Genomic DNA, 27336 nt, shown 5'->3' with positions numbered 1-27336 from the left:
AATAAAACCTTGTCTGGAAGACTTCTTCCAGAGGAGGGTAGGGAGACGCCCAGCCTTAGCCCCAAGCATAAAAGTGACAATTCATGTCTGTAGAGTGTCTTAAGGTTTGCAAAAAGACTTTCTCACAAGAACTCTGGGAAGTAGGTAGTGCAAAGATTCTTTCCCTTGGTCTCATGGTGGGATTCAATCGCAAGTTTCAGGAAACTCTTCCACCTCATGCCTCATCATCATAATAGGCTAATGCTGCCATCCATCTGCCCTCCACCCCCATCTCCATGTTCTCCATTCAATCCCAAGAGATGATGCTGGTAAATCAGGCTTCTCCCCCTCCACCTAGGAATTCTTCTGCACACTTTCATCTCTGGTGGAATATTTTCCCAAGTTTTTCACAATCACACTGACTTTTCCATTTGAACCATGAGTGAACCAGGCCAAAGGCAGGACATGATTCCAGGCCGGACCTATTAAGTCTGATTACTTACCATCACATCTTCCCACACTGGTTGACCTCTTTCTATGGAAAGTGAGTCAGGAACTTTTAATTAACTATGTGAATAAACATTTGTGGGCCTCAGTTGCCCCATCTAAAGTTGGCTCAAAATGGTCTATAAACTCATTCTACAATTCTTTGACCCTCAAAATTTTTTACTATCTAGGAAGAGAATGACAGATTTTTGAGTTGAAAAAGACCTCAGCTGCCATCTAATCCAAAGCATCCCCTCTTCAAGCTACCAACAAGTGGCCATGTAGCCTCTGCTGGAGAAAGGGTTCTCCCTGTGTCCTGAGGAAGCCCACGCACAGCTCCTTCATTTACAGAAGAATGCAGGAGTCAATGTCCAAGTGACAAAGTCAAGTTGCCAAGCAAAATCTGAGGCCGGCTGCTCTTGTTGAAAAACCAGGCATTTGTTTCCATACTCCACAGTGCATGACTTACTATTATCCTAACTTAACCCCGGGTGATTTCTCTAGTTTGCTTAGGTTTCTAATAACACCATACGATTATACCTACAAAGTTTAATTATTTAAACTCAAACACAATAGCTCTGAGGCAATTTCAGGTTGCCACAGAAAAGATATCTCTGGTGAATTTCCAGAGAACTGAATGTTGTAGCTTCTATCTAGGTAGCTAACAACCCAATGAGCTTAGGGCCCAAATTCCATTTTGGTAGAAATCAATAAAGGAGAGGAAGTCATTTTTTGAAGACCATTAATAACTTATGGTTCGGTTGTGTCTAACTCCTTGGTGACCCCATTTGGGGTTTTCTTGGCAAAGACACAAGAGTGGTTTGCCATTTCCTTCTCCAGATCATCTTATAGACAAGGAAACTGAGGCAAACAGGGTTAAGTGACTTGCCCAGGGTCACACAGCTAGAAAGTGTCTGACGCTAGATTTGAACTCAAAAAGATGAGTCTTCCTGACTCCAGGCCCAGCGCTCTATCCACTGCGCCATCTTCTGCCAGTTTGGTGTGTCCACCATGCCACCTAGCCACCCCAGGAATAATAGCAGATGACCTTTATGTAGCCCTTGACTGTCTACAGAGGGACATTATCTCCTTTGATCCTCACTCCAGCCCCATAAAGTTGGTGCTGTTATTGTTCTCGTTTTAGAGATGAGGAAATTGAGGCTCAGAGAGGGTGACTTACCCACAGTCACCACAGCTGAGGCTGGATTTGAATCCTGGTCTTCCTCACTCCAGGCCAAGCTTTTCTATCCCCTTTGCCTTTCTCGGCATGTCAGGATTCGCTCACTGGGCTCTGTCCCCTGCCTCCTCACATGGCGGGAATCCTCCTTTCCATTTGTCCCACAGCATATGCCTTTGGATTTGGCCTTAGCTGTGTCCAGGAGAGCCAGCCCAGGCTCGCTACCCACACTTCTCTCTTTCCACATGCTCTGCAGCCACGGAGTGGTTATTAATACTTTAGAAAGTTTGCCTCCAGCAGTACTAAAGTGCGCATCAGAGAACAACAGTTCGTTTACCGGGTTTGAACTGAAGGATTTCACCCAGGAGATCTCATCCCTTGAAGTTTACATCTCTCAATCTCGACTTGCAAACAGAGATCGATGAATAACCATTGTCATCTCAGACTTGCATCCTCTCCAATTATTTATTTGCTCGTGTCTCTTCCAGAAGTTCCTTAATTGGAATCAGACACTCAGAACCACATTGCAGGGATTTTGCATGACAGCAGCTTCCCTGCCTCTTTAGAATAAGAGCGTGCATACCCCTGGCTGCAAAATGTGGGTGCACACCAGCCCTCCCCATCCCTTCCTATGGCACCATCAAAACAACCCCAAGCCAGGAAGGAAAGAGGGGGGCTGTCGACTTTTTTAAACTCCAACTGCACTCAGCAGGCTGCTGACAAGTTACCCTGGGGGAGATGGGATGTTGGACACAACTCAAGAGACCCCCACGTCCCAGTACGGCAGAGGCTTTGGAACGTTGCCTCGCTTGAAACAAGAGGGCTGGGGCTTGTGTGATGATGCTGTGGCAGGCAGCAAGACTTGTGGGGGGAAGGAGGAAGAAGAAAAAGAAGAGGAGAAGGGGAAGGAAAAGAAGGAAGAAGGAAGAGGAGAAGGAAGAGGGAAGGAAGGGAGGGAGGGAGAGAGGGAGGAAGGAAGGGAAGAAGAGAGGGAAGAAGAGAGGGAGGGAGGAAGAGGAGGAGGAGACAGTCAGTGGAGGTAGTGGTGGTAAATCTTGTGTTTAGCTTCCCTAAAGCTGGGTTTTAAAGTGCAGCCACCCTCACCTAATCCTCTGCTTGGTATGGCCTTCCCTATAAATGTGCTATGAAAGGAAGTCACTGATACATAGTTTATTTGATGTCAAAATGACTCGGAACTCTAACCCATCCTTGTGAGTCAATAACTAAAATGACCAGCCCACACTATTTTTTCCAGAGTCATCAAATCACAGAATTTTAGATTTAGAAGAGACCTTAGTAACTGCTCAGTCCAAAGAATACCCCTTATGGCCAGGTGGTACAGTGGGTAGGACTAGGAGTCAAGAAGCTCTAAGTTCAAATCCAGCCCCCAGTCACTTAATACTTGTGTGACCCTGGGCAAGTCCTTTCAAGTTCTCTCAGCCCTCAGTTTCCTCCTCTGTAAAATAGGAATAATATAGGACCTGCCTCACAGGATTATTGTGAAAATCCAAGGAGATAGGTGCGAAGCCTTGAAATACTGTGTAAATGCTACCTGTCATCATCATCATGGCAGCTAGGGGGTGCAAGAGATAGGAGCCCTGGGTTTGGAACAGAAAGACTCCTCTTCCTGAGTTCAAATGTGGCCTCAGACACTTAATAGCTGTGTGACCCTGGGCAAGTCACTTCACCCTGTTTGCTTCAGGTTCCTCATCTGTCAAATGAGCTGGAGAAGGAAATGGCCAACTACTCCAGTATCTTTGCCAGGAAAACCCCAAATGGGGTCACAGAGTCAGACACGACTGAACAGCACTATTATTATTGCTGTCATTGTTATTTCACACTCCCACCAAATGGTCCATGTATGTTTGAAGATCCCCATCTAGGGAAAACCCACCACCTCCCAGGGCAGCCCATCTGGTGCATGAGTAATTCATTATTAGGAATTTTTTTTTCTTGTATACAACCTAAATTCAGAGGACACCAAGCTCAGAGCCATAGGAATAAAATGAGGAAGAAGGAATGTAGAATCATTGACTTAGAACTAGAAGGGGCCTAGAGTTTGTCTAGTGCAACCTCCTCATTTTATAATTCTTGAAAACTGAGGCCCAGAAAGAACTTAAGTGGCACATCCAAGGTCACACTACACAGGGATGATAAAGTCAACTTCAGTCCTGACTCCATCATGGAGTCATCTTTCTGCTGCGCCACACTGCAAATAAAGTTAAATTCATTCATTCAGCAACAATTAAGTGCCTCTTACGTGCAGTGGACAGTGCTCTGGGAGATACAAAGACATTTGCATTCCCCTTATGTACATATCGTGTTCATCTGCTTGTACATCTTAACCAAAGCCCTCACCAGGTTATGAACCCTTTCCAGGCAGGAAGTCTGCCCGCATCATCTTTTTTTTCCTCCCTCAATACCTGCCCCACGTAGCACTGTATATAGAAGGTTCTTAATAAAAAAGGTTTTTAATGAATAAGTGGAATGGGTCCTCTGCCCTTCAGAGCTTAAAATTGACTGCTAACAACTTACATTTGTTAGAGTGGCTCCTTCAGCACTGGACTTGGCGTCAAGAGATGGACCAGTGTGACCATGAGCAAGTCAGTAACCTCTGAACCTGAAAAACGGAGATAAAATATTTTCATTACCTACTTCTCAAGGGCATAATGAAGAAAGAATTACAGACTATGTAGTGCTATGTAACACTATGGTTTACAAAGCCTTTTGAATCCGTTACTCATTTATTCCTCGTAATGACTCTGTGAGGTCTGTGGCATAAGGATTATCATGCCCATTTTACAGAGAGGTGACGGGACTTGCTCTTGGTCTCTAAAGGTGGTGGTGGGGGGGTGGTGGTGAAGAGGGAAGTACCCAGCTAAAAAGGAGCAGAACCAGGATGCTAACCCTGGTCTCTGTGATCCCATGTCCAATTCTCTCTCCACTCTCCCACTGGGTACTATTTTCTGAAATCACTGGTTAATAGAAATAGCCAACAGTACGTATCAGTTGGTCTTATCAGGCTTGTAACTTTCAATCTCTTGAGTGAGACACACCAACATCGAGCTGGTGCCTCCCCAGCCCTGACTCTGCCAACTGGCAACACCTGTGGTGCCCTCTCACTGCCCACAAGTGCCACGTTAGGGAATCTTGCAGGTGTTGGAAATCTTCCGGCTGTCAATCCTCTTTTGATGACAGAATTATCCAGACTGTTCTGCAGCAATCATTGCTCCTTCCTAGCTTCTTCAAGTCATAGCTCAGAACTCCACCCGCCCCCTCCACCCCCGCCCTGGCGCCCCCGAGATTCTGGGTCTCCAAAGATCATCAAATCCTCCTGTGTTTCTCATGCACAGCAATTACATCAGATCAAAATTTGCCTAAGAGATAACTCAGAGAAGCCCAGGAGTACAGTTTGTGGCTTGCCTGATTCAATCGAGTGTAACTGCTATAAAGTATCCAAAACGTGTCAAGAGAACAGGACCAGAAGCAGCTCTGCTAGGGTGCTTCTCAAACTCTTTCTTAACATCAATGTTTAAATGTAATTAATTTAAATGTAATTATAAACCAATCCCTATTTCCCAAAAGGATTCAATAGTGAGGCTATGCCCAACTGTTATTACTTCAATTCGGCCTTGCAGATAAAATGAGTGGAGTCCATTTTCTTTTCTGTCCAGCTGACAGCAAGGAAGAAAATAATGATTTCTGAGAATGACCCAAGTAAAGAGAGGGGAACCCTCAATCAAAGTTGTAGGTTTGGACCAGACGTGTCAACTACACTCCCAAGTGTGACTAGAACCAGATTTAAAGGTAATTGGTAGATGGGCAGGCGAGCTGTCTGGAAAGAGAGAAGTGGAGGAGGAAGGGAAGAGCCTGGGGGTGGGCTACGAAAGCTAAGCGTGGCTAAGGACAGAGAGAGGCTGCACAGCCCAATAAAAGTAGAGTGACCTCAGAAGTGGTTTTTAAAAGAACACAACCCCTGACTCTCTGTGCTCCTCCAACCATGAAGATTTGGGAAATTTTACAAAGAAATAGAAAAGAAAGACCACCCTCTCTAAAAACCAACAACAACCTACCCACCAAGTCTAAACACCCTCACATCCATCTGTTGGAATGCCAGGCTTCCTTCAAAACACAGGTACGGGCTTCTACACAGAGCTTTCCTCTTACCCCCCGCACCTGTTAGTGCTTTGTCCGTCTTGAGATTCCTTTGTACAGACTTTGCGTCCACATTGTGTGTGTAGATGTTACATTCTCACCCAACTCCTAGTTAAAAACAAAAAAAAGTTCCTTGCCGGTGAGAAGTGGTGTCTTTGTCTGCATCCCGGAGCCCAGCGCGGTAAACACTAAGGAAATGTTGAAAGTGTATCTGTCTGTTATAATCAACAAAAGCCCAGTAAACAGAGCCAGTGCCTCAGCCCCGGCCTTGCTACCTGGCCTCCTTAAAGATGTTGACCCTTTCCAGGAGTTCCGATCTAGCACTTGGATAGAGTCTTATTTTTCTCGGAGCTTAATTCATTTCTTGATTCCCTGTTAGCTAAATTACTCCTACACACTGTTAGACAGTGAAGGTGTACCCAAATCTTCTGATGCAGCAACCTTCAATTGGCAGAGGTAATGTTTCCATTGTTAGCATCTGGTGAGGTCTTCGCAGGTCATTCATTAAACATCTTTTCCAATCAGACATACCTGTTTCAGAAGAGCAGTAACACACCTGCTCAGCTTTCTTCTCCTATCTTTTTATTTGCTTGATAAACTTTGGGCGTAGTTGGATAGGATTCGAGCCCGGGTAGTGATATTAACAGCACCATCTTTCCACTTCCCCCATGAACAGTACAAACGAACACCACTCGAAAGCCCGAGTTAGTGAAGGCCTGCACCAAGCCTTTGAAAAGATGGGAGGTGAGGAGGGGAAGGGAGAACAGGATACACCACCATCAGCCTTTCCTCAAGATACAGTCATTTTTCTCAGTTCTCCCACCCCTGCAGATAGGCATCTGTATTATTAATCAACTTTTCTGGGTTCCAGGAACTTTGACCAAATGCCATTTCACATTGCTCTGTAAAATGCGGAGTGATAATATTTGTTTATACTGACCTCACAGGGTTGTTGGGAGAGCATTAGGCCGAGTAAATGATGTGAAAAGGCAGCTTTGTAACTGTTAATATGTGAATAAAATCCTGAAGAATAAATAGCTTTCTTACCATAAACTTCAAACAAGGCATTTAGAGTTCACATCAAGGAAGGTATGTACTTTGTGTTTGCTAAAAGACGGAAAAGAGAGTCGTGCTTCCTCCCCTTTTTTTTTCTCCTGACCTGCGTTATTAGGGGAACAGTTTCTTCTTCCTATTACTAATGACCTGTGACATCTAGTTTGTAGCCTTATATTTGAAAGGTTTTTTTATAGAGCTGTTCTAGGCCACATTCTCCCTTTGGGAGAAAGAGTATTTTTGAATCCAGGATTTGGAAATATGAAGCAAGTGTAAGCCTCTCACGATGGTTTACATAAGCATATCCACCTAGCACAGTTAACCAGTTTCTCCGGTTCTCGAAAAAAAAAAAAATGCACTGCTTTAAAATCATTGTAAATGTATGCAGATAGTAGTTGGAAGAGATGGCTTGGAGAGATAACTGAGGCACAATGGGAAATCCTTGGCAGATAATGAAAGTGTTTTTTTATTTGTAATGTTTTCATTCTAAATTTAGTAATTGACAAAACATTTAAATAAACAGAGTTCCTGGACGAAACCATAAACTCCAAAATATTTGCAATTTGTTTTAAGAGTATGTTAACTTTAGCCAAATCTTGCTTCCATAGCCCTTCTAGAATCCCTTTTTCTTCCTTGTTTTTTTTTCCCCTTCTGATTTTGTTGCTATTATTATTTTGGTGTAGTCATATTAATTATTCAAAAAGCCAGATTAATAAGCATTTATTAAAGTGAGCACTATGTCCAGAACAGTCTCTGCCATCAGTGAGTTCACACTGAGAGGTGGGGGAGACAACACAGTAAACAACTGTGTACATACAAGGTATGTACAGGATAAATTGGAGGGAATTGTAGAGGGAAGGTGCTAACTTTCAGGAATGGCTTCTTGCACAGGAGGTGAGACCTTAGCATTTATTCATTTATGTAAAGCTAGGCTGTAGGGCTTTAAGAAAACCCTCCATAAATTTCAATTTTTTTTAAATGCCCTCCATAACTACATTGTGGAGGGTTGAGGTGACTCTGGCCCCAGTGGGTGAGATGGTCTTGGCCATAAGGAAGTCACTTGCGGTTGTTGTGCTGTCAAAATCTGGTAAAACAGGCACCAGTTTAGTTAAATAGCAAATTTTTGATGTGTCCATCGTTGTTCTGATGCTGCTTCTTTGGCCTCACTTCATATATGTCTTTCCCCTATGGGAAGAAAATCCATGAGTCCAGCGTTATTGTGACTCAACGGATGAGCATCGTCAAAGATGTAATTAGCAGAGCTCCCCTCTTCTATGCCATCTCAAAGCATCCCAGGCCAGTTGGCATGATTAAGGCATTGGAGGCTCACAGCTCATATTCCACTCTGTTCGTCTCTATTAAACTGGGGCAAGGTCATCCTGTTTTATGCCAGGTCTGGCAAGGTGTGCTTGGCAGGAAACCAATAGCTGCTCTGTGCCTGTTGGCTTTTTATTCTGCTGTTCAGAAGCATTGTCCATTCTTTTGCTTGATTAACCATGGTAGATACCAAAAAAAAAAAACCAACAATGGAGACAATATACAAACTAAACTACACAGAGCTTAGGAGTATTTGCATATGCATCCAGATTTGTCATTTCATTGCTCTTTGACATACTCTTTATAGATGCAGATCAGCTAAAGTTTGTAACTCACTGTCTTGAGAGCAGCCCAGAACACTCAGAGCCCAAGTGACTTGCCTAGAGTCACGTAGATAGTACTTATCAGAATCTGGCACATGCACGTGTCTGTGTGCATATATAGGACTGGGTTCATATTCTACCTTTGACACTAAATATGTATAAGTCCCTTACCCTTGCTAAGGCTCATTACAAGTAAAATGGGCATTTTAATACCTCTAATATCAACCTCTTGGGGTTGTCAGTCTCAAATGGAATAAGTAAAGCAATTTGCAAACTTGAAAATACCATATACGTGTCAGTTATCATTATTATCATATATTCCGTGTGCTCTAATAAAATAAGCACCAGATTTTGCATATAAGAACTAGGTTCAAATCCTAGCTCTCCCAAACTTGTATTTGCCTTTGGGAAATTATTTATTTATTCGTTCAATTCATTTATTTGTCATAATGTATTTTATATATTTTCCAGTTACATGTAGAGATAGTTTTCAGCATTTGTTTTATAAGATTTCTAGTTTCAAATTTTTCCTCCCTCCCCCTCTCCAAGACAGCTAGCAATCTGATATAGGTTATATATGTACAATACACATTAAACTTATTTCTGCATTAGTCCATGCTGTAAAAGAAGAATCAGAGCAAAAAGAAAAAACCTAAAAAAAGAACAACAACAACAAAAAAAATAGAAATAGTATGGGTCAATCTGCATCTAGATTCGGTAGTTCTTTTTTTTTTTTTTTTTTTTTTGGTGAGGCATTGGGGTTAAAGTGACTTGCCCAGGGTCACACAGCTAGTAAGTGTTAAAGTGTCTGAGGCTGGATTTGAACTCAGGATCCTCCTGAATCCAGGGCCATTGCTCTATGCCCTGTGCCACCTAGTTGTCCCCCCCGCCCCAAATAATTCTTTTTGCTGGATTTGGAGAGCATTTTCCATCTATCACAATTGTTGTTGATACTGTGTACGATGTTCTCCTGGTTCTGTTCATCTCACTCAGCATCAATTCATGTAAGGTCCTTCCAGGTTTCTCTGAAATCCACTTCCTCATCATTTCTTACAGCACTATAGTATTCCATTATATTCATATACCACATCTTGTTCAGCCATTCCCCAATGGATGGCATACCCTCAATTTCCAAATTCCTTGCCAACCACAAAAAAGCAGCTATAAATATTTTTGTATATGTGGGTCCTCTTCCCTTTTTTATGGTGGTATTGCTGGGTCAAAGTGTATGCACTGCTTTATATAGCCCTTTGTGGCATTAGTTGGGAAGTTATTATAATCATACATTTTTATCTGGAAGAATCCTTATACATGATCTAGTCTAGCCCCTTAATTTTATAGAAGAGGAAACTGAGGCTCAGCTAAGCTAAGTGACTTACCCAAGGTACAAAGACAGGATTCAAACTCAAGTACCCAGATTCCACATCTTTCTACTGCAACCTTGATGCCCTCTGCAACCTTGCCTTCCTCCTCCGTAATATTGCGGGGGGAGGTTAGATGATCTCTAAATGATGAGATTCTGCAACGCATTCTCTTCCCACATCTTGTGATCTTATCAGCATGGGGAGCTCTTGGTGGGGGTGTTCTTCCTCTACCAGCCCAGATTATAAGCACTCAATAAGTAAGTCCTAGAAGCTTCCTCAGGCACTTCCAGGGTCCAAGGGAAGAATTACTTTGAGACACTGAAAAGTGATCAAGCTCTCCTGTCTGTTCTCCACCATTTAGTAGCACATTCTCTCAAGTTGGATGGTTTGTGCAGTCAAGTCTGCCATAACACCAGAGAAATGGAAGCGTGGCCACTCATAGAATGGACGTGGCCTGGAGAAGTTTTTGAAGGGCTATCTGGAGAATGGAGTTGCTTCCTTGTGCACTAAGTAGAGGTGGTTTCCCAGCCCTGTTTCTCCTGGTGACCCAATACTTCATATGTTGTATGTCTTGTGTTCCAAGATGGATCACCCCACAGGCAAGTACAGTAGGACTGGGAAATGTTTCCCCTATAAGGCATTGATAGGTGAAGTGACTTGCCTAGGGCACACAGCTATTAGGTATCAGAGATACTTAAAGTGCTGGCACTTTATCTCTTAGTACCTTCCCAATGGAAAATAAATCCCACAGATTTGCCTAAGTGCAGTTTTGACAGAGCGGAACATGAAGCAGGTGATTCTGTGTCACCTCAATCAGTGCAGCATTCAAACTAAATGTTGGATTTCAGAGAATTCAAACAAAATGCTTTATTTCCCCTTTCATGTGAATAACTGACATCAGATTGTGGCAGCCCCTAGAATATAAAATCTGTTCCCAGCATTCTGTTGTGGACCTACTAAAATTACAAGCAGTGCCTCTAATATCTGTCCCCTTCCACTCTATCGAAAACATTGTGTAGGAGAATCATGATATGACAGAGCCACAAGGGACTTTGGGAAACACTGAATCCCAGCCACTTCTTTTACAGATGAGGAGAGGAAACCCAGAGATGTTAAGTGATTTGTCCAAGGGCCACACAGCCAGCAAATGCCAGAGTTAGGAATTTTAACTCAGGTCTTCCTGAATGCAGGAACCCAATCTAGTGAGCCTAATTATCTTAATGAGGACTAAAATCCAGGCCCAGTCCTGCTCACTTTCTTCTCCCTTTCTTTGACCTCTTACAGCCTCATAGTCTTTCATAGTACAAGGCAGGCTACCAGTGAAGGCTTCCTGTGCCAGGGAAGCTCAGGCCCACTGTGCCACAGAATTTGCTCATTTGCTTGTCTCCCCGTGGCTTTCCCTCAGTGGCCTCCTCCATAGCCGGCTCTACAGGGGGTGGTAAAGAAGCATAATATCTAGTGCTGCTTTTAAGGAGCTTATGGCTCTGGTTGGGGAGATAATACCTAAGCACAAGAAAAAAGTGGGACCACAGCATGGTGGCAGACTCAGAGTAATACAGAGAGGAAGCACTCCTTGAGCCCTCAAAACAAAGGCTGGCGTGGTGATGAAAGCAAGTCCCATGTGCCCAGCACGTGCTACAAGTGTTACCTCATTCGATCCTCGATCCTCACAACAAATCTGCAGGGGCAGGTGCTGTTATTAATCCCATTTTATAGTTGTGGAACTGAGGCAAAACAGGTGAAGTGACATGCCCAGGGTCACAAGGGCAGATTTGAACTGAAGTCTTCCTGACTCCAGGACCAGCGCCTATCCCCTGCATCTCCTGGCTGCCAGCTAACACAATTATTGTGTGGCCTGGAGGGAGTCACTTAATGGGTATGAACCCCATCGTCTAAAATAGTGATAATTCAACCAAGAGGATTGTACATATATAGACCTATATCAGACTGCTTTCTGTCTTGGGAAGGGGGAGGGAAGGGACAGAGGGAAGGAGAAAAATTTGGAACTAAAAAACATGCCTATGAAAAACAAATGTTGAAAATTGTCTTTACATGTAACTGGAAAATAAAAAAAATACTTTTTATGATTTAAAAAAAATAATTAGATCAAGAGGTAAATGTTACCATTAACATGAAGATAGCCTGTGCAGATTTACAGTTGAAGAATAGTTGTTGTTCTTGGTCCTTCATTCTCAAAGTGACCTTGACCTCAGGGTGATGTCATGACTTGCACTAAATTGGATTTAAGTGAGTGCAAAGTCACCAATCTCACTCTATCCTCCAGAGCCATCTGGTCCAGTGGCGAGAGAGAAGAGAGAGAGAGAGAGAGAGGAGAGGAGAGAGAGAGAGAGAGAAGAGAGAGATTGATTGAGATTGATTGATTGATTGATTGATTTTATATATATATGTGTGTGTGTGTGTGTTGTATGTATATATAGATATATCATATATTCAGATGTTTTAAGGGCTTTTAAAGTTTTTTAGTTTTTAAGGTTTTAAGTGACTTGCCCAGGGTCATCCAGCTAGTAGGTGTCTAAGGTGCCATTTGAACTCAGGGCCTGTGCTCTATCTACTACACCTTGGTGAGAGACTCCCTACAGATGGTGAGGTCCTCCAGATGCTTTTATTTGCAGATGACAACTGTGATATTTGCATTAAGAGCTATATCACTGTAGATTCTCATAGAGAGGTTGTGACAAGTAAAAATGACTTCATCTTACAATCTCACAGGAAAAACGGTCTATGGAGAATGCTCTTTGTCCAAATTACTGTGTGCAGTTAGATGCACCGGGTGACAGAGTTCATGCATCAGTGTTCATGACCTATATAGAGGTAACATGAATGCATACATTATATACCCATCTTAAGCAGAAGCTACACATGAATGATTGAGTGAAAAATTAAGGAGGCGGAGAAGGCTGGATTGCCTTATGGAAGTCACCTCACTCCTTTTATGATATAACTTCTGGGGGGGCGGGGTGAGCATCTTTTGATGCCAGTTTTCTCCTGGCTAGGAATCCGAGCCTTCTACATGACACTGAGAACCACAGAGAGGTACCTGAGTGGGTCTGTGAGTCATAGAACAAATAAGAAATTAGGAAAAAGAACCTAAGTGTGTCCTTAGGGATTATATGACCAAAAAAGGAAGATGCCTGTGTCCTGTGTTGAGAGTGGGGACAGGAGCAGCTGGGTGGTGCAGTGGATAAAGCACTGGCCCTGGATTCAGGAGGACCTGAGTTCAATCTGGTCTCAGACACTTGACACTAGCTGTGTGACCCTGGGCAAGTCACTTAAAACCCCATTGCCCTCCCCCCCCCCAAAAAAGAGAGAGAGTGAGGGACAGCCATGTATTCAAGCTTCATTTGCATAATGAATACAGAGGCAGTGCAGGGAAGCTAGAAGCTGTTCACATTGACCTTTGGAAACTTCCTAGCAGCGTGTTCCTGGGCAAATCAGCTTGTCTGAGCCTCAGTTTTCTCATTTGTAAAATTTGTAAACTGTACTGGTTAGGCCTCTAAATCTATTCCGGGTCCAAAATGTCTGATCTGATGATCCCCATGATGTTAGGGAAAGCCAGAGAAACTCCTCCCTAGCCCCCTCCCCACATATTGGGTGAGAACCTTGTGGCAAACTTATGGGGAGGACGTGAATAATGTTGCACATTTATTTGCAGGCATGGACAGTTTTTTGAGTTGCGTTGTTGAGGGGAACATCCTCGTTGATGAGATGTTAAGCACCCACTGTGTGCTAGGCACTGTGATCACAGCTGTACTTTGAGTTCAGTATTTCACAGAGTTTCTTGTGGGGGCTCCAGTGAGATCACGTGTCTAATGGAAGGCGGCTACAATTTGAAGAGAGCCTGGATCGCAGTGGTGGTGCTGGTGAGATGTGCAGGGAAAAGGAGAATGTAGGGAAGAAATCATAAAGGCTCGTCATCTACCCTGATAGTGAAGATGAAAGATAGTCAAAAATGGCCCTGAGGGTTTCAATACCAGGAGACAAAGAAATGCCATTGACTGGAATGAGTTTGAGATGCTTTGCTAATTACTACTCTCTGGGAGGTTAAAATCTTGGGCCTTTGATGTTCATATAGAAAGAAGTGTTGTATGTCTGTGAATTAGTTTGGGAGTTCGCCATTTCGATTTTCTAGTGTGGCCATCATTTTATCACAAAAGCACCTGATTTGGGGAGCTGAATGGTAGAGACAGTAATCATGGCATCCTAAAGTTAGTCAAAACTTATTAGGAGGGGGCAGCTAGGTGGCACAGTGGATAAAGCACAGCCCTGGATTCAGGGAGGACCTGAGCTCAAATCCGACCTCAACGACACTTGGCACTTGCTAGCTGTGTGACCCAGGGCAAGGCACGTTAACCTTCAATTGCCCACCAAAACAAACAAACAAACAAAACAAAAAATACAAAACGTACCTTATTAGGATAGGGGCATCTAGAGCAAATTACACCTCTGGACCCTCAGTCTTAAGGCATTACTTCTACATGTACCTTACTGCAAATAACTGATGCACAAAACAAATGAATGATTCCAGAGAAGTGTCCAAAGAAAACTTTTACAATGGAGAGCTCTGCAGAAACTTCTGTAATCCAGAGAGATTTACTGATACCCCAGAGGGTATTATAGCCAGTTACATCATGAGATACAGAATCAAAGGCCAAAGCTATTGCTGTTGTTTCTTTCAGGCTCTTTTAGGAACAATGTGGCTTCCTTTGGGCCTGTAGACTCAGTCTCACATCACTTGTGCCACTCTGTGTTGGGATCCCTAGAAGAGTTTATGAAGTAAAACAGCACAAATGTGGCTTCTTGACTCCCCCCTTCTTTATGCCCTCTGTATAGAGCAAGAGTTGCATCTCTGATGTGTGCAGGCGACACTTCACCAGTTTTCCTTGCTCCCCGGGAATTCTGTGCCATTGCTTAGTGGGGAGATGTGGCATCATCTCTGCTTCCAGATAGCTACTCTTTGGGATCCTTGAGCATTATAGTTGGCTGAAGGGGTGAGGGAGGAAAAAAGAAGAATGGAAAGAGAGCCATGATTGGCCCGTAGATAACCTTGCAGATGTATCATGGAGGCCTGTTCTCATGGTTGGGGCTGAGTTCTGTAAAACTTTTTCATCTGTGTATTCCCATCTGCCTCTGACACTTATTAGCTGTGTGACCCTGGGCAAGTCACTTAACCTCTGTCCGCCTTCAGATTCATCACCTTTAAAAGGGGAAGTATGACAGCATCTACTTCACAGAATTAGTGATCAAGCTTAAAGCTATATAAATACTAGCTATTATTGTTCCCAGAACCAAGGATAAAAGGAAGGAAGGAACAAAGGAAGGAAAAGAGAAAGAAAGAAAGCTATCAAGTTTTGACCATGGCCTTGAACCTGTGTCCAGATTCTCAAGTGCAACAAACAAATTCATTCCCTTAGAGCATTTATTCTGAACTTCATGTATTCACATGTCTAGCATCTGAGATGCTTTGGGAGGCAAGTACACAGGCTACAACAGATTTCCAGAACAGCATGTTCCTGAATGAACTAACCCAGAGCAAAAGTTAAAAAACAGAATGAGTGTGTGTGAGTGTGTGTGTGTGTGTGTGTGTGTGTATGTGTGTACCAATGCATGTTAACACAGGTGCATGCTGCATATTTCATTAGGGTACAGAGGTATTATTTTTACAAGTTATAAGGACATTTATTGAATTCTCAAGAACATGATTTTTATTCATCCAACTAAAGAAACTAAAACTTAACTTTTTTTCAGTTAACTAAACTTTACTTTAAAAATACAAATTTTGGGACAGCTAGATGGCACAGTGGTTAAAGCGCTGGCCCTGGATTCAGGAGTACCTGAGTTCAGTTCCAGCCTCAGACACTTGACACTTACTAGCTGTGTGACCCTGGGCAAGTCACTTAACCCCCATTGCCCCACAAATTTTACAAAGGGATACTTTTAATCAAACCCTGCTCCTTCCCCTTCCCCTAAAGCAGGGCTTCTTAAACTTTTTCCACTGGTGACCCCTTTTAGCTGGAGAAATTTTTACATGACACTGGGTATACAGGTAGATAAAATAGGTCTACATAACCTCTTACTGTTGCCAAATTTTTCATGACCCCCACATTCATTTATGTGACTCCATAAACCACAGTTTAAGAAGCTAGGCCCTAAATCGTGTTTTCTACCATATCCTATTGGCTGAAAAAACATGCTTCCATCTGGGCCCCCCCTCCCCTGGCCCTACCCACACTTTGCTAGTAGGTCCAGCAGTGGAGTTTAAGGACTGAATAGCATCAGGTGCTCTTAAAGTTTAAACTCCTAACTTCTTTGCCTTCCTTATGTATATCAATCATAGCCTTAAGGAGATGTACTCTCTGCTGAGTGATGGATAACAGTGACCAGAGGAGTCAGAGGAGAAGAAAAAGGAGTAGTTGGTTATACCTGTTCATGTAACATATGTGGGGATGAGAAAGAGGAGGGCAGATGGCCAGGAGCCGACAGCAGACAGGAACTGGGTTTCTCTCCAGCAGAAGCTCCATCAGAATTCCCAGAGCATTTCAAGAGAGTCAAAGAAGGTCAAAGAGCCCCAAGTCTCCAGGCAAGCCTTCTCTTGACATCAGAGCCTCCCAAAAGGGCTAGGAGAGTGTTGATAGAAAGAAGAATGAGAAGCAGACAGGCTGGTGGCAGCTACAGCGAGGCCTGAGAGAGGCCCTCGTGCCCTAAGCAGGGTCCAGATCCCTGGCCAGCCCAACCACAGGGAAATAGATTGTGTAGGGTGTGTGCAAGCAGCCTGAACACAGCCCCAAATACATATCAGTGTACCAGTAAGGATCATGGGATCACATTTACAGCCAGATGGGGCTTTAGAGGCTGTCAAGGCCAGTCGTCTTCATCTGACAGATGAAGACATTGAGATGTAAAGAGGCTGACCATCCTGCTCAGGTTCGCACAGCTAGTAGGCATCTGAGAATGGATCTGTATTCAAGTCTTCCTGACTCCAGGTCGTCACTAAAGCCAAGTAACACCAACTGGAACTGGAAATCAAAGCCCAGGCTAAGTTTGCAAAGAAACAATGCCAACTTCTCTAAACCACCTTGCTATCCATTAGCAAGTCGTAAGCAAAGAGACTTGATGGGAGCTTTTGAATTCAGGGAACATAAAATAAACATATTAAAACAGAAAAAAAAAACCCTCGTTCTACTCCTTATTGTTTTATCCTTTCCATCATGGGTATAGGATAAAAGCAAACTCTTACTTGCTTGTTAGAAGAAGAAAGCTCACACTTCCAGATCCTTCTTGGCAGATGTCAGTTGAAAGCTTTGCTTATGGAATATGCCGCAGTGTCAAAGCCTGTTGGATAATTTCAGACAAATGTGTCATGTGTGACATGGAAATATGGCACGCTGTACATTAGTGATTTCCCCAGTGTTTGGATCAGGTGATAATGCGCCAGCAAAGTGCTCTTTATCTCTACACACTGTGTACTTGGATAGCAATGGGGAAATGCTCTGAGTAGAAATTACTTTAGTCAGAAAAAGAATCCATTTACGATGTGTGTCTTCTAACATCTTTCAGACAATGCCTTGTATTAAAGAGGCATTTTTTGATTAATGTTTCATAAACATTTTTCAGCATGACAGCTTAAAGTCCCAGTAAAATTGTAAATGCAGGCCTGGTGTTCACTTTCATAAAGTCAAATGCCATCTCATAAAGTCTTCTTGGATTCTGTCAGTCCCGGTGACACAGAATCAGTACCTGGCAGCATTAAAATTAATTTTCTTCATTTATATTATGGCACTGATAGCAAGATGAAAAGAACCCTTTATTTAAGCTTTCTTTTCAAAGAAAAAATTTTAAAACTTATGTTTAATAAGTTTCATTACTCTTATTATTTCTTACTCAGTTAACTAATGAGAAAGGTGCAACAGTAGCTTCTGGTTAGACTTGTATAAAGGCAAAAAAACCCCAACCTCCTTAAAGCTAGGGATTGTATTTTATGCATATGTACCCTCCACACCCTTGGAGTCATGCCTTCCTATTCAATACCTTTATCCTCTACTGATGTCCTCTCTTTCCAAGCCCCAACCTTGGGTTCACCTCACCAACACCCTCTCTGCAACATTCACATGCTTCTCTGTTTTCTCTTTCCCCAGCTTAGGTATTAGGACTATAGTTGTCTTATAATAAGATTCTAGTAGGGTTCCATTTTTTTCTCATTTTTTGAGAATAGTTTGTAAAGTATCGGCACTATCTTTACAAATTTTATAGAATTCTCCTTGTGAATACATCAAGTCCAGAAGTCTCCCCCCACTCCCTTTGGTAATTTCCTTGCAGTTGGATCTATTTCCTTTTCTGAAATCAGATTATTTAAGATCTCTATCTGGTCTTCTGATAGTTTAGATATTTTTTTATTTTTGTAGGTATTCGTCTGTTTCTTTTGTGTTCTCAGATTTTTCAGTATGTAATTACCTAATGTGGTCTGATTGGGGTTTTTTTATTTCTTCTGGTTTTTCTGTTATTTTACATTGCTCATTTGCTATTTTATTAACTTGATTTTCTGCTCTCATTTTAGACAAATTAGCCAAGAGTTTATCAATTTTATGCATCTTTTCAAAGAAACAGCCTTTTGATTTTACTTTTTAATTTCTGGGGGGGGGTTGTGGCCAGTTTATTTTCCCTCTGATTTTTAATGTCTTTTGTTCTTATTTTAGGCTTATTTGATTGATTATCTAATTTTTAATGTATATCCAGTTCCTCAATCCTTTCTTTTTCTATTTTTTTAAATGTATGATTGTAAAAATATTATTTCCCCCTTGAGGACTGCTTTAGCTGCATCTCAGAAATTTTGATTTGCTTTAATCATTATCATTTTCTTTTACATGGTTATCAATTGTTTCTCTGATTTGTTCTTTGACTAACTCATTATTTGAGATTTCATTGTTAAGTCTCCATTTGGGAGTATATCTTATGTTTGTGGTCCCTGAACCAATTTCCATTTTTTATTGCATTATGGATTGTAAAGAACATGTTAACTATTTTTCCCCTTTTACATTTGTTTCCATATTTCTGCACCCTGGTACAAGGTCAATTTTTGTAAAAGTTCCATAAGATAAAGAGACATTTAAAAGACACCATAGATCTTTTAACTCTAGTTTCTAGTTTTAACTCTAATTTCTCCAGACATTTGTTCAGTTCTGTATTTTCCCTTTTGTTTACCCTTCTGTTAGACTTACCTAAAACTGATAGAGGGATATTGAAGTCTCCTGTCACCATTGTGTTACTGTCTATGTCTTCTTATAGCTCAGATAATGTTTCCTTTGTGAACTTGGATGCTAAAGCATTTATAGTATAGAAATTTATTACTGATATTAGTTTGCTATGTATGGTTCCTTTCAGCATAACATAGTTTTCCTTGTCTATTTTTTGAATGTTTGTCTTTACTTCATTTGCATAGTGGCAACTCCTGGCTTTTTGGATTCACTTGATGCGTAGTAAATTTTTTTCCATTCCATCAGTTTTATTTTGTATATTTCTTTACTTTTTAAAATGTGTTTCTTGTAAGCAACAGATTGTAGGGCTTTGTTTTCTTATCCAGTTTATCACTATTTTTTTTGTTTTATTGGATTGTTCAATCCATTCACATTTAAAGTTATGAGTTAGGTTTTTATTTTCCTCCATCTGTCTCTAAAATTGTTTTTTCCAAGTTATGATATATTTTCTCTTCTGCTGTAAACACAGTATTATGTTCCTTCAGTTACTTTACATTAATCTTTTTTTTAACGTGGCCTTGTTCCCACTGGCTCTCTTCCCTTCACCCTTGATGCCCTTGATTCTCTTGTTAACCACTTCCCTTTGGGGTTTTCTTTATTAATTCCTCTACCTTGCTTTTATCTAGTTATATATCTCTTCCTCTTCCTTTTTCTTCTCAGGAAAATGGATTACTTCTTCCCTACCTTCCCTTCAGCTAGTTCTATTCATTAAGGGGTTTTTAATTTAATTTTTACACCTCTTTCCAAAAAAAGATTTCTTTCACTCTCTAAATTATCATCTCATTCTGTTTACTCCAGACCCTCATTCTCTGATTCTTGACCCATCTAATCATCTGGTCTCTCTCTTTTCTCTGCATTCTGCATACAATCAAACCTTCCAAAGTATTAATTCTGGGCTCTGCCCTGTCAGTGCTTCCTGTCACTGCACATGGATACAGATACACACACACACACACACACACACACACACACACACACACACACACACACACACACAGAGAGTAGACTTTTCAAGCAACAAATCTCCCAGGCCTCATCCAGTGTGATATAGGTCATTATATCCCTTCACCCATAAGCACATTCATCAATGGAAGTTCAAAGTAAGGCCTCCTCCCTTTCCCTCCTTTTCCTATCTTCCCTAGGCAAGTCACCTCACCCTGTTTGCCTCAGTTTCCTTTTCTGTAAAATGAGCTGGAGAAGGAAATGAAAGCCACTCCAGGATCTTTTCCATGAAAACCCCAAATGGTGTCACAGAGAGTTGGGCACAACTTATCAAATAAACAACAGCAAAAGGGTATAAAAGCTAGATCGATAACTGTCTTCTCTTCCCCCACTGCATTTCCCATTTTCTAGCTGGATCCTGTTGCTCTAACAGTTAAGTGTTTTCAGTTTATTACAGATGATATGTGAGGCCGTGAAAAGGAGAACTCTAGTGAAATACATTTTTGCATAAAGGTTTGAAATTTATTAGAAGGTAAAAATAATTGAAAAGGCATTGCTGCCTCCCTTGTTGTGTAATAATAATAATTTTTAAGAGGTTATTTATGGGCCATCAGCACACCCATTAATGTGCTAGCGTGTGGGTCCTCAGAAATCTTGCTCAGTGGAGCCCTCCCCGGGAAGGCTGCCTTGAGTTATCACTCTGTGCTAGATACCCAGAGGGGCTTCCATTAAGACCCCCCAACTATCTTTGCTTATACATCCAGCCAATCACTGCACGCATCTGCATTCTGGCTCATCTTGCTACAACGATAGTAGCTGGTATTCCTACAGAGTGCTTCAGAATTCTCAAAATGTCTTGCCCCACTCGGCTGTCACAGCTACCCCACGAGGGAGGTGTTGCATTTACCCCATTTCACAAATGACCAAACTCAGGCTATTCTGGAAAGGGCCTAAGGATGATCCAGCAGTTCAGATGTGGAATTAGAATGAAAGGAGACACTCATAGACTAACATTGAATAAGAAGGAAGTTGAAGGGTATTTACACTAGTTCAGTTAAATGCATAGAGATGTGTCTGGTCAGAAGGGCATATTGACTGGCTAAGCAGTGGGACATCCCACAAGTCTGAGGGCCCTGGCTCCTTGTGATCTGCATTTTTTTTTAAGTGAGGCAATTGGGGTTAAGTGACTTGTCCAGGGTCACACAGCTAGTAAAGTGTTAAGTGTCTGAGGCCGGATTTGAACTCAGATACTCCTGACTCCAGGGCTGGTGCTCTATCCACTGCGCCACCTAGCTGCCCCTGTGATCTGCATTTTTCATGCCTTTGATCATTAGTTCTCAAACTTTCTGGTTTCAGGACCCCTTTACATTCTTAAAAATTATTGAGGACCTCTTTACATGCTTAAAAAATTATTGTGTTTATATCTATTGGTATTTACTGTATTAGAAATTAAAACTGATGTTTTTCTTTCTCAATTCACTAAAAAATAACTATAATAAACACATTATTTATGATATCATAAATAACACATTTTATGAAAAATAACTATATATTCTGAAACAAAATTTTGTGAGAAAAGTGACATTGTGTTCCATATTTTCCCAAATCTCTTTAATGTTGTGCTTAATCAAATGCAGCTGGATCCCCCTCCTACTGCAAACATTGTGACGGCTTCTCTCCCTTTTAGAGGGAAACTCGCCCAGCCGACATGGCAGGGGCCCTGGCAGATGTTGCTCTTACTACAGAGGTTCAGAGGCATCAACAGCTAGTGTTATAGATGGGTATCACACTCAGGCTTTCCAAGCCAAGCTCTCTTATCTGTCCCATCTATAGCACCCCACCAACTGTCTCAACACTGAATTGAATATCAATTTGTGATGATGCTATCTGTCTGCATGAAGCAGGGCTTCTTAATGCGGGGTGTGTGAACTTGCTTATATAGGCACACTTGTTGATAACTCTCTCAGTATTATTGCTTTCCTTTGTAATCCTATGTATTCTGTTTTATGCATTTAGAAACCTTCTGAGAACGGGTCCCTAGGCTTCACCAGATGGCCAAAAGGGTGCATGACACCAAAAAAGAGAGAAGAGTCTCTGGCTTGAAGCTTCAAGTCTTTTTGTCCCCCACCCCCCAAATAGTAGTTAGTCAACAAGTATTTATTAAGTGCCCACTATGTGCCAGGCACTGTGCTAAGCACTTGAGGCTCTACCCTCAAGAGGTTCACAACCCCAATAGGGGAAAGAACATGCAAACTATGTCCAGATGAGGCACAGATAGCATCATGTGGAGATGATCACAGCGGAAAAGCACTAGCATGAAGGGGGACGGGAAGGACTTCCTGTAGAAGGCTGGATTTGAGCTGAGGCCTGAAGAATCCAGGAGGTGGGAGTGAGGAGGGAAGGAATTCCTAGGGTTTGAGCAGTAAAGATGCCCAGAGTTGGGAGCTGATGCCACTGGATGGAGAGTACAAGGAGGGGGGAGTAAGGTATAAGAAGACCGGAAAGGTAGGAAGGCACCGTGGTTAGGAAAGGCTTTAAAAGCTAAACAGAATTTAATGCTGGAGACAATAGGGAGCCACTAGATTTCATTGAATAGGGGAGTAATAAGGTTAGACCTGAGTTATGGGAAGATCACTTTGATAACTGAGTGGAAGATAGCCTGGAATGGGGAGAGGAGGTAGGGAGACCAGCCAGAAAGCTATCACAGTTGTCCAAATGGTGAAAGGAAAAGGAGGGTGACTTTGGATTCCAACCATGATTCATGCCAGGGCTAGGAGAACCCCAACACTGCAGAACCCAAAGAAAGGGTTTTGGTTTTACTTGGGGGGTTTGGGAAGATTAATATCTTACTGAAATGCAATTCTCTTTTGAGTGATGATATCAAAGATGGTCTTGGCATTGACCTGAGCCTTTGTCTATGGTCTTTCCTTCCTTCCCTTCAGGGATTCCAATGCTAAAGATTGTGTTTGCAGGCCACGAGCACCTCTCCTTGATATCTGTGCCCTTGCTGATCTACCACCCAGCACAGATCCTGCTGGGCAGTCTTTTAGTGCCAACAATCAAGTCTTGGATGGTGTCAAGACAGAAGGTAAGAATTCCATAGAATCCAGTCAACCAGCAAGCATTTGTTTAACTCCCAGTATGAGCCATGCCTTGTGCTGAGGGTACAAAAGAGGAAGTGGCATCTGCCCCCCAGGCACTTCATTCTGTTGGAGAAAGAAAAAAGGGATCTGTAAGAGTCTAATTGAAATACTGTTCCTTAAGCTCAGGTTATCACATGTGGATTGTTTATATCCGTAAACACGGGATTATGTTAAGTAACATTAGATGTGTTGAATCTGGACAGAATGAGTTAGTTCAAGTTTCAGATTTTTAAATTTCCACAAAGATGGAATTTTACTATAAAGATACAATTTTTAAAAAGACTAATCTTAGTTCCACCCCCTACTGAAAATCAACTTAGAGTCAAAGGACCTGGGTTCCATGCCCAGCTCATACAGTGACTACTTATGGACCCTTCTTACTTGGAAACTCCCCATCAGCTGCTTTCAGTGTCTTCTTTGTAAACTCTTAAGCCAAGATAAACAGGTCAGCTGTTGGTTCCAGAACAAATAGTTGTTGATTTACTCTGATTTCACAAATAAGCTACTAATACCAAAACAAACCAACCAAACCTCAGGGGCTTGGCCAGCTTTGCTGATAGCAGACCCCGGCAGCATATCTGCTTTCCCTGTGATTTGGACATCACAGAGCAGATAATTTCAGATTAGTCTTGGTTTGGGCCACTTGTTGGCTTATAACTCAGAAGATACAGAGAGAGCAGAGGCCCTGGTAGCAGAGAACACCTGTTAAAGGAATTTTCTGGCACAATGGCATTTTAAGTTACTCTGACCCAAGAGTCCCATGTCATTGTTGTCAGCCAACTGTTCTGAAAATGAAGAGATCGGAACATTTATCAGACCATCACTAGCATAGTGAGGCTGCATTCAAGAGCAGGACAAGCCACCTCCTACACAGGACAAACCAAAAGAGTCACTCCTTTTTTAAAGCTTCTAGAGAGAGATGCCTTTGATGCTGTCTTTGGGAGTGGAGTTTCTTTAACCCTTAATTTCTTTCAGGCATCTGAAAAGCTGCTTCCTTTATTTCTAGGGGAAAATGCTTTTAACATAGAAAGGAATGTAGAAGTCTTGGTGGTCATTCACAGGGCAGTTGGAGAGACAACTAGTATTATAGAGTCAGAGAAAACATCTGTCTGACACTTAGTAGGTTTCTGTGACTCTAGCCAAGTCAGTCACTTACTTTTTCTGAACCTCAGATGCCTCACCAATAAAACGAGAATACTAGTATCTTCCTGTCAGGGTTCTTGTAATGAAATAAGTTTCTAAAATAGAATTATAAAGATTAAGGAAATGTAACTATTAATCCTATGTAAATATTAATCTCTTAATCCTATTTTTTTCACCTGAAAATTTTCAAATATAAGGGCATCTTTTGGATGAAAACTGAATTGAACCTTCATCTTCCTCTAGAGTATATTCATAGGATCATAGATTGGCTCTGACTCACAATGAATGAACACCACCCGCTGGCAGTGACCTTCGAATCCAGAGACTGACCTCTTTTTACAAATGAAGAAACTGAGGCACAGAGAGGTTAAGTGATTTGACCTGGGTCACACAACTAGCAAGTGTCTGAGACAGAATTTGAATTTGAGTCTTCCTGACTCCCAAGTCCAGCACTCTTTTACATCAGTTATCTGCCTCCCATCTGAGCCAAAGAGCCCTTGGCTAAATCAGATCGATACATGAAACCTGAGCTTTTTGCAGCTTCATCTTTGGTCCCCCAAGATAAATGTAGTTCTCAGTTAATTGTTAGTGGCTCATCTAATTTATAGATTATATAGATTTTGATGGGGGTGGGGGTGGAAGAGGAGTTCTATTACCCAAGTAAAAAAAACCCAAACATTTATAAAATACCAGCTATGTGCCAGGCACTGTGCTAAGCACTTTACAATATTATTTCATTTGATCTTCACAACAACCCTGGTAAGTGTTATTATCCCCAACTTACAATTGAGGAAACTTAGCCAAACAGAGGTTAAGTGACTTGCCCAGGGTTACCTAGCTAGTGTCTGAGGTCAGATTTGAACTCACGTCTTCCTGACTCCTGGCCCAGTGCTCTATCCCACTATGCCACTTAGCTGCCCCAAGAGAAGCCATGCTATGAAGAGGTCATTCAGGAGGGCAGTCAATCTTTGGGATTGTTGGCTGTTTGAAATGTTTTATTCCCCTGTTCCCCACCAATAATAACAGCTCACATTTGTATAAGACTTTAAGATTCACAAAATGCCTTCCTCCCAACTACCTTGTTTAAAAGGTAGCGCAAGAATCATTATCTCCATTTTATAGAAGAAGAAACTGAGTTGGAGAAAGTCAAAGGACTTATGTCCCTGATTATACAGCCTATGTGGGGAGCCCACAGTCCCACTCAAGCCTCTTGATTCTTGTTGCATCCAGAGTCAGAGGCCTTCAACTCCAGTTCCAGCTCAGCTGCTTATTGCCTTTGTGACCTTGGAAAAGTCCCGTCCTCTCTGTGAGATTCAGTGAGGAAGGTGAATGAGAGGACCTCATTCCAGCTCGTCATCTCTGATCCCATGGGCAGCTTGCTCACCTCCCATTCCAGTGGTTTATACCACCCCGACACCCAAGTTGGGCTGCTGGACTCACTCTTTGTTCCTGCTTTTCTCGTAGGGTGTGAAGCTGATGAGGCCAACGGTGTAACACTAACGGGGACCTTCGAGTCACAGATGTGTATATATGTACAATACTGTACAATCACATTCATTCAGAAGACCTGTATTTGTGAATGTTGCTTCAATGCATATTTTATTTTTTTATAATGAAAAAAAAAAGATAGATCTATTTAAGTGCCTTAAAATGCATTTGGCCAGAGCATTGTTTCCAGAACCTTCTTTGCTGGTGACCAGCAGAGGTTGTACAGTATTTTGAAACTGTTTATTTTTCTAACTCAGTGAAATAGTCACTCCTGATTAAGAAGCAAACCTTGGATTCCCTTTCACCGTTTTCTGTGTAACTACAAGCTGTGGCAGATTCATGCCTATTGTAAAGAGGGTCCAAAGACCAAGAAAATGCCCTTCTGCTGACAAAACTTTAGGGGAGCCCATTTCCAAAGTTTCTCCCTCCGATACCTTGACTTTGTGTGGTGTGCGTGTGTATGCGTGCGTGTCTCCTTTATTCTGAAACTGTGACATGCCTCTTTCTTCTCTGTTTGTGTATGCTCAAGCATGGGGCCAGAGAGTAGATGGGCTGGATGCTAGAAAAGCAGAAAATATTTGCATTCATTGACATGATTTTTTCTAGACATTCCTTCAAATTAAGAGTGTCCTCAAGATAATTCTTTCAATTCCGTTGTATGAGATGGTGGCATTTTTCTGTCTTAAATGCATCATAGGCTGTTTGATTCAAAGGCACTGATATTTGAGTTAGAAGTAAAGTTCGGGGGGAGGGGAGCAGGGGAGACATTCTAATTTATTAATCACTATATATAATCCTATTTTCCCCCACTTTCCTCCTTCCTCACTTGTTCACATGGCACCTGAAGATCTGCCTCGGGCAGGTAAAGAGGGGCAGAAGTCAGGAAGGCAGGAACCTTCCAATCCTGAGCACGGCAGCGATGAAGGGCTGCCCAGAGCCACATTCCACACCATAGGACCAAAACTATTTATTTTTACTGTTACAGAAAGACTGAGCAGCTCTGCCTTTTATCCACAATGCAGCCTGTTACATTTGAGGAATCAGCAACAAATGTGGCAGCCCGTTAGCAGCGTATTTCTAAGAGAGTTAAGTCTCATTACTCCTGTGAATCGCAAAGTCACAGGGCACGTCTGGCCAGAGAATTGCAAAACACGAGCATTGTTTATGGTCACAGACGTCGACTGAATGGAATTGTCCCAAAGTGGACATCCAGAGGCAAGGCCGGCATCAGCCGTGTGTGCATTCCTCTCACAGATTTAACAAGGCAGAGCTTTAATTAGGGGACAAGACACAGAATGAATGAGACGAGTGGTTGGCCAAGCTTCCAGTTATTATAGAGACCACTGTCATCCTCATTCTAAGTTTCCCATAGAGCTTTCTATCTGTATCTTCTCCTCTCCCTGCTTAAAAATGTAAAATGGTGGCATTTTGGGTTCAGGCGGGAGAAAGTCCCAAGGCAAAAACAGTGGTGACTGCCTTGGTCTGCTTCCATCCTCA

The 27336-nt window shown here is 42.1% G+C and overlaps 1 protein-coding gene across 2 annotated transcripts in view; it reads left to right on the top strand.

The window, feature by feature from the left end:
• SLC10A7 (solute carrier family 10 member 7) overlaps nt 1–26589 on the top strand; it is a 279118-nt gene extending 252529 nt beyond the window's left edge. For both annotated transcript variants that reach the window (XM_043971561.1, XM_043971560.1), the window contains 2 exons: nt 23008–23153; nt 25816–26589. In XM_043971561.1, the coding sequence (XP_043827496.1) occupies nt 23008–23153; nt 25816–25845 (176 nt within the window). In that variant the 3' untranslated portion in view covers nt 25846–26589. The remainder of the gene's footprint in view (nt 1–23007; nt 23154–25815) is intronic.
• The last annotated feature ends 747 nt before the right edge of the window (nt 26590–27336 follow it).

Source organism: Dromiciops gliroides, chromosome 6 (assembly GCF_019393635.1).
Source record: "Dromiciops gliroides isolate mDroGli1 chromosome 6, mDroGli1.pri, whole genome shotgun sequence".
NCBI classification, from domain to species: domain Eukaryota; kingdom Metazoa; phylum Chordata; class Mammalia; order Microbiotheria; family Microbiotheriidae; genus Dromiciops; species Dromiciops gliroides.
This window is presented reverse-complemented; position numbering and strand designations above follow the sequence as displayed.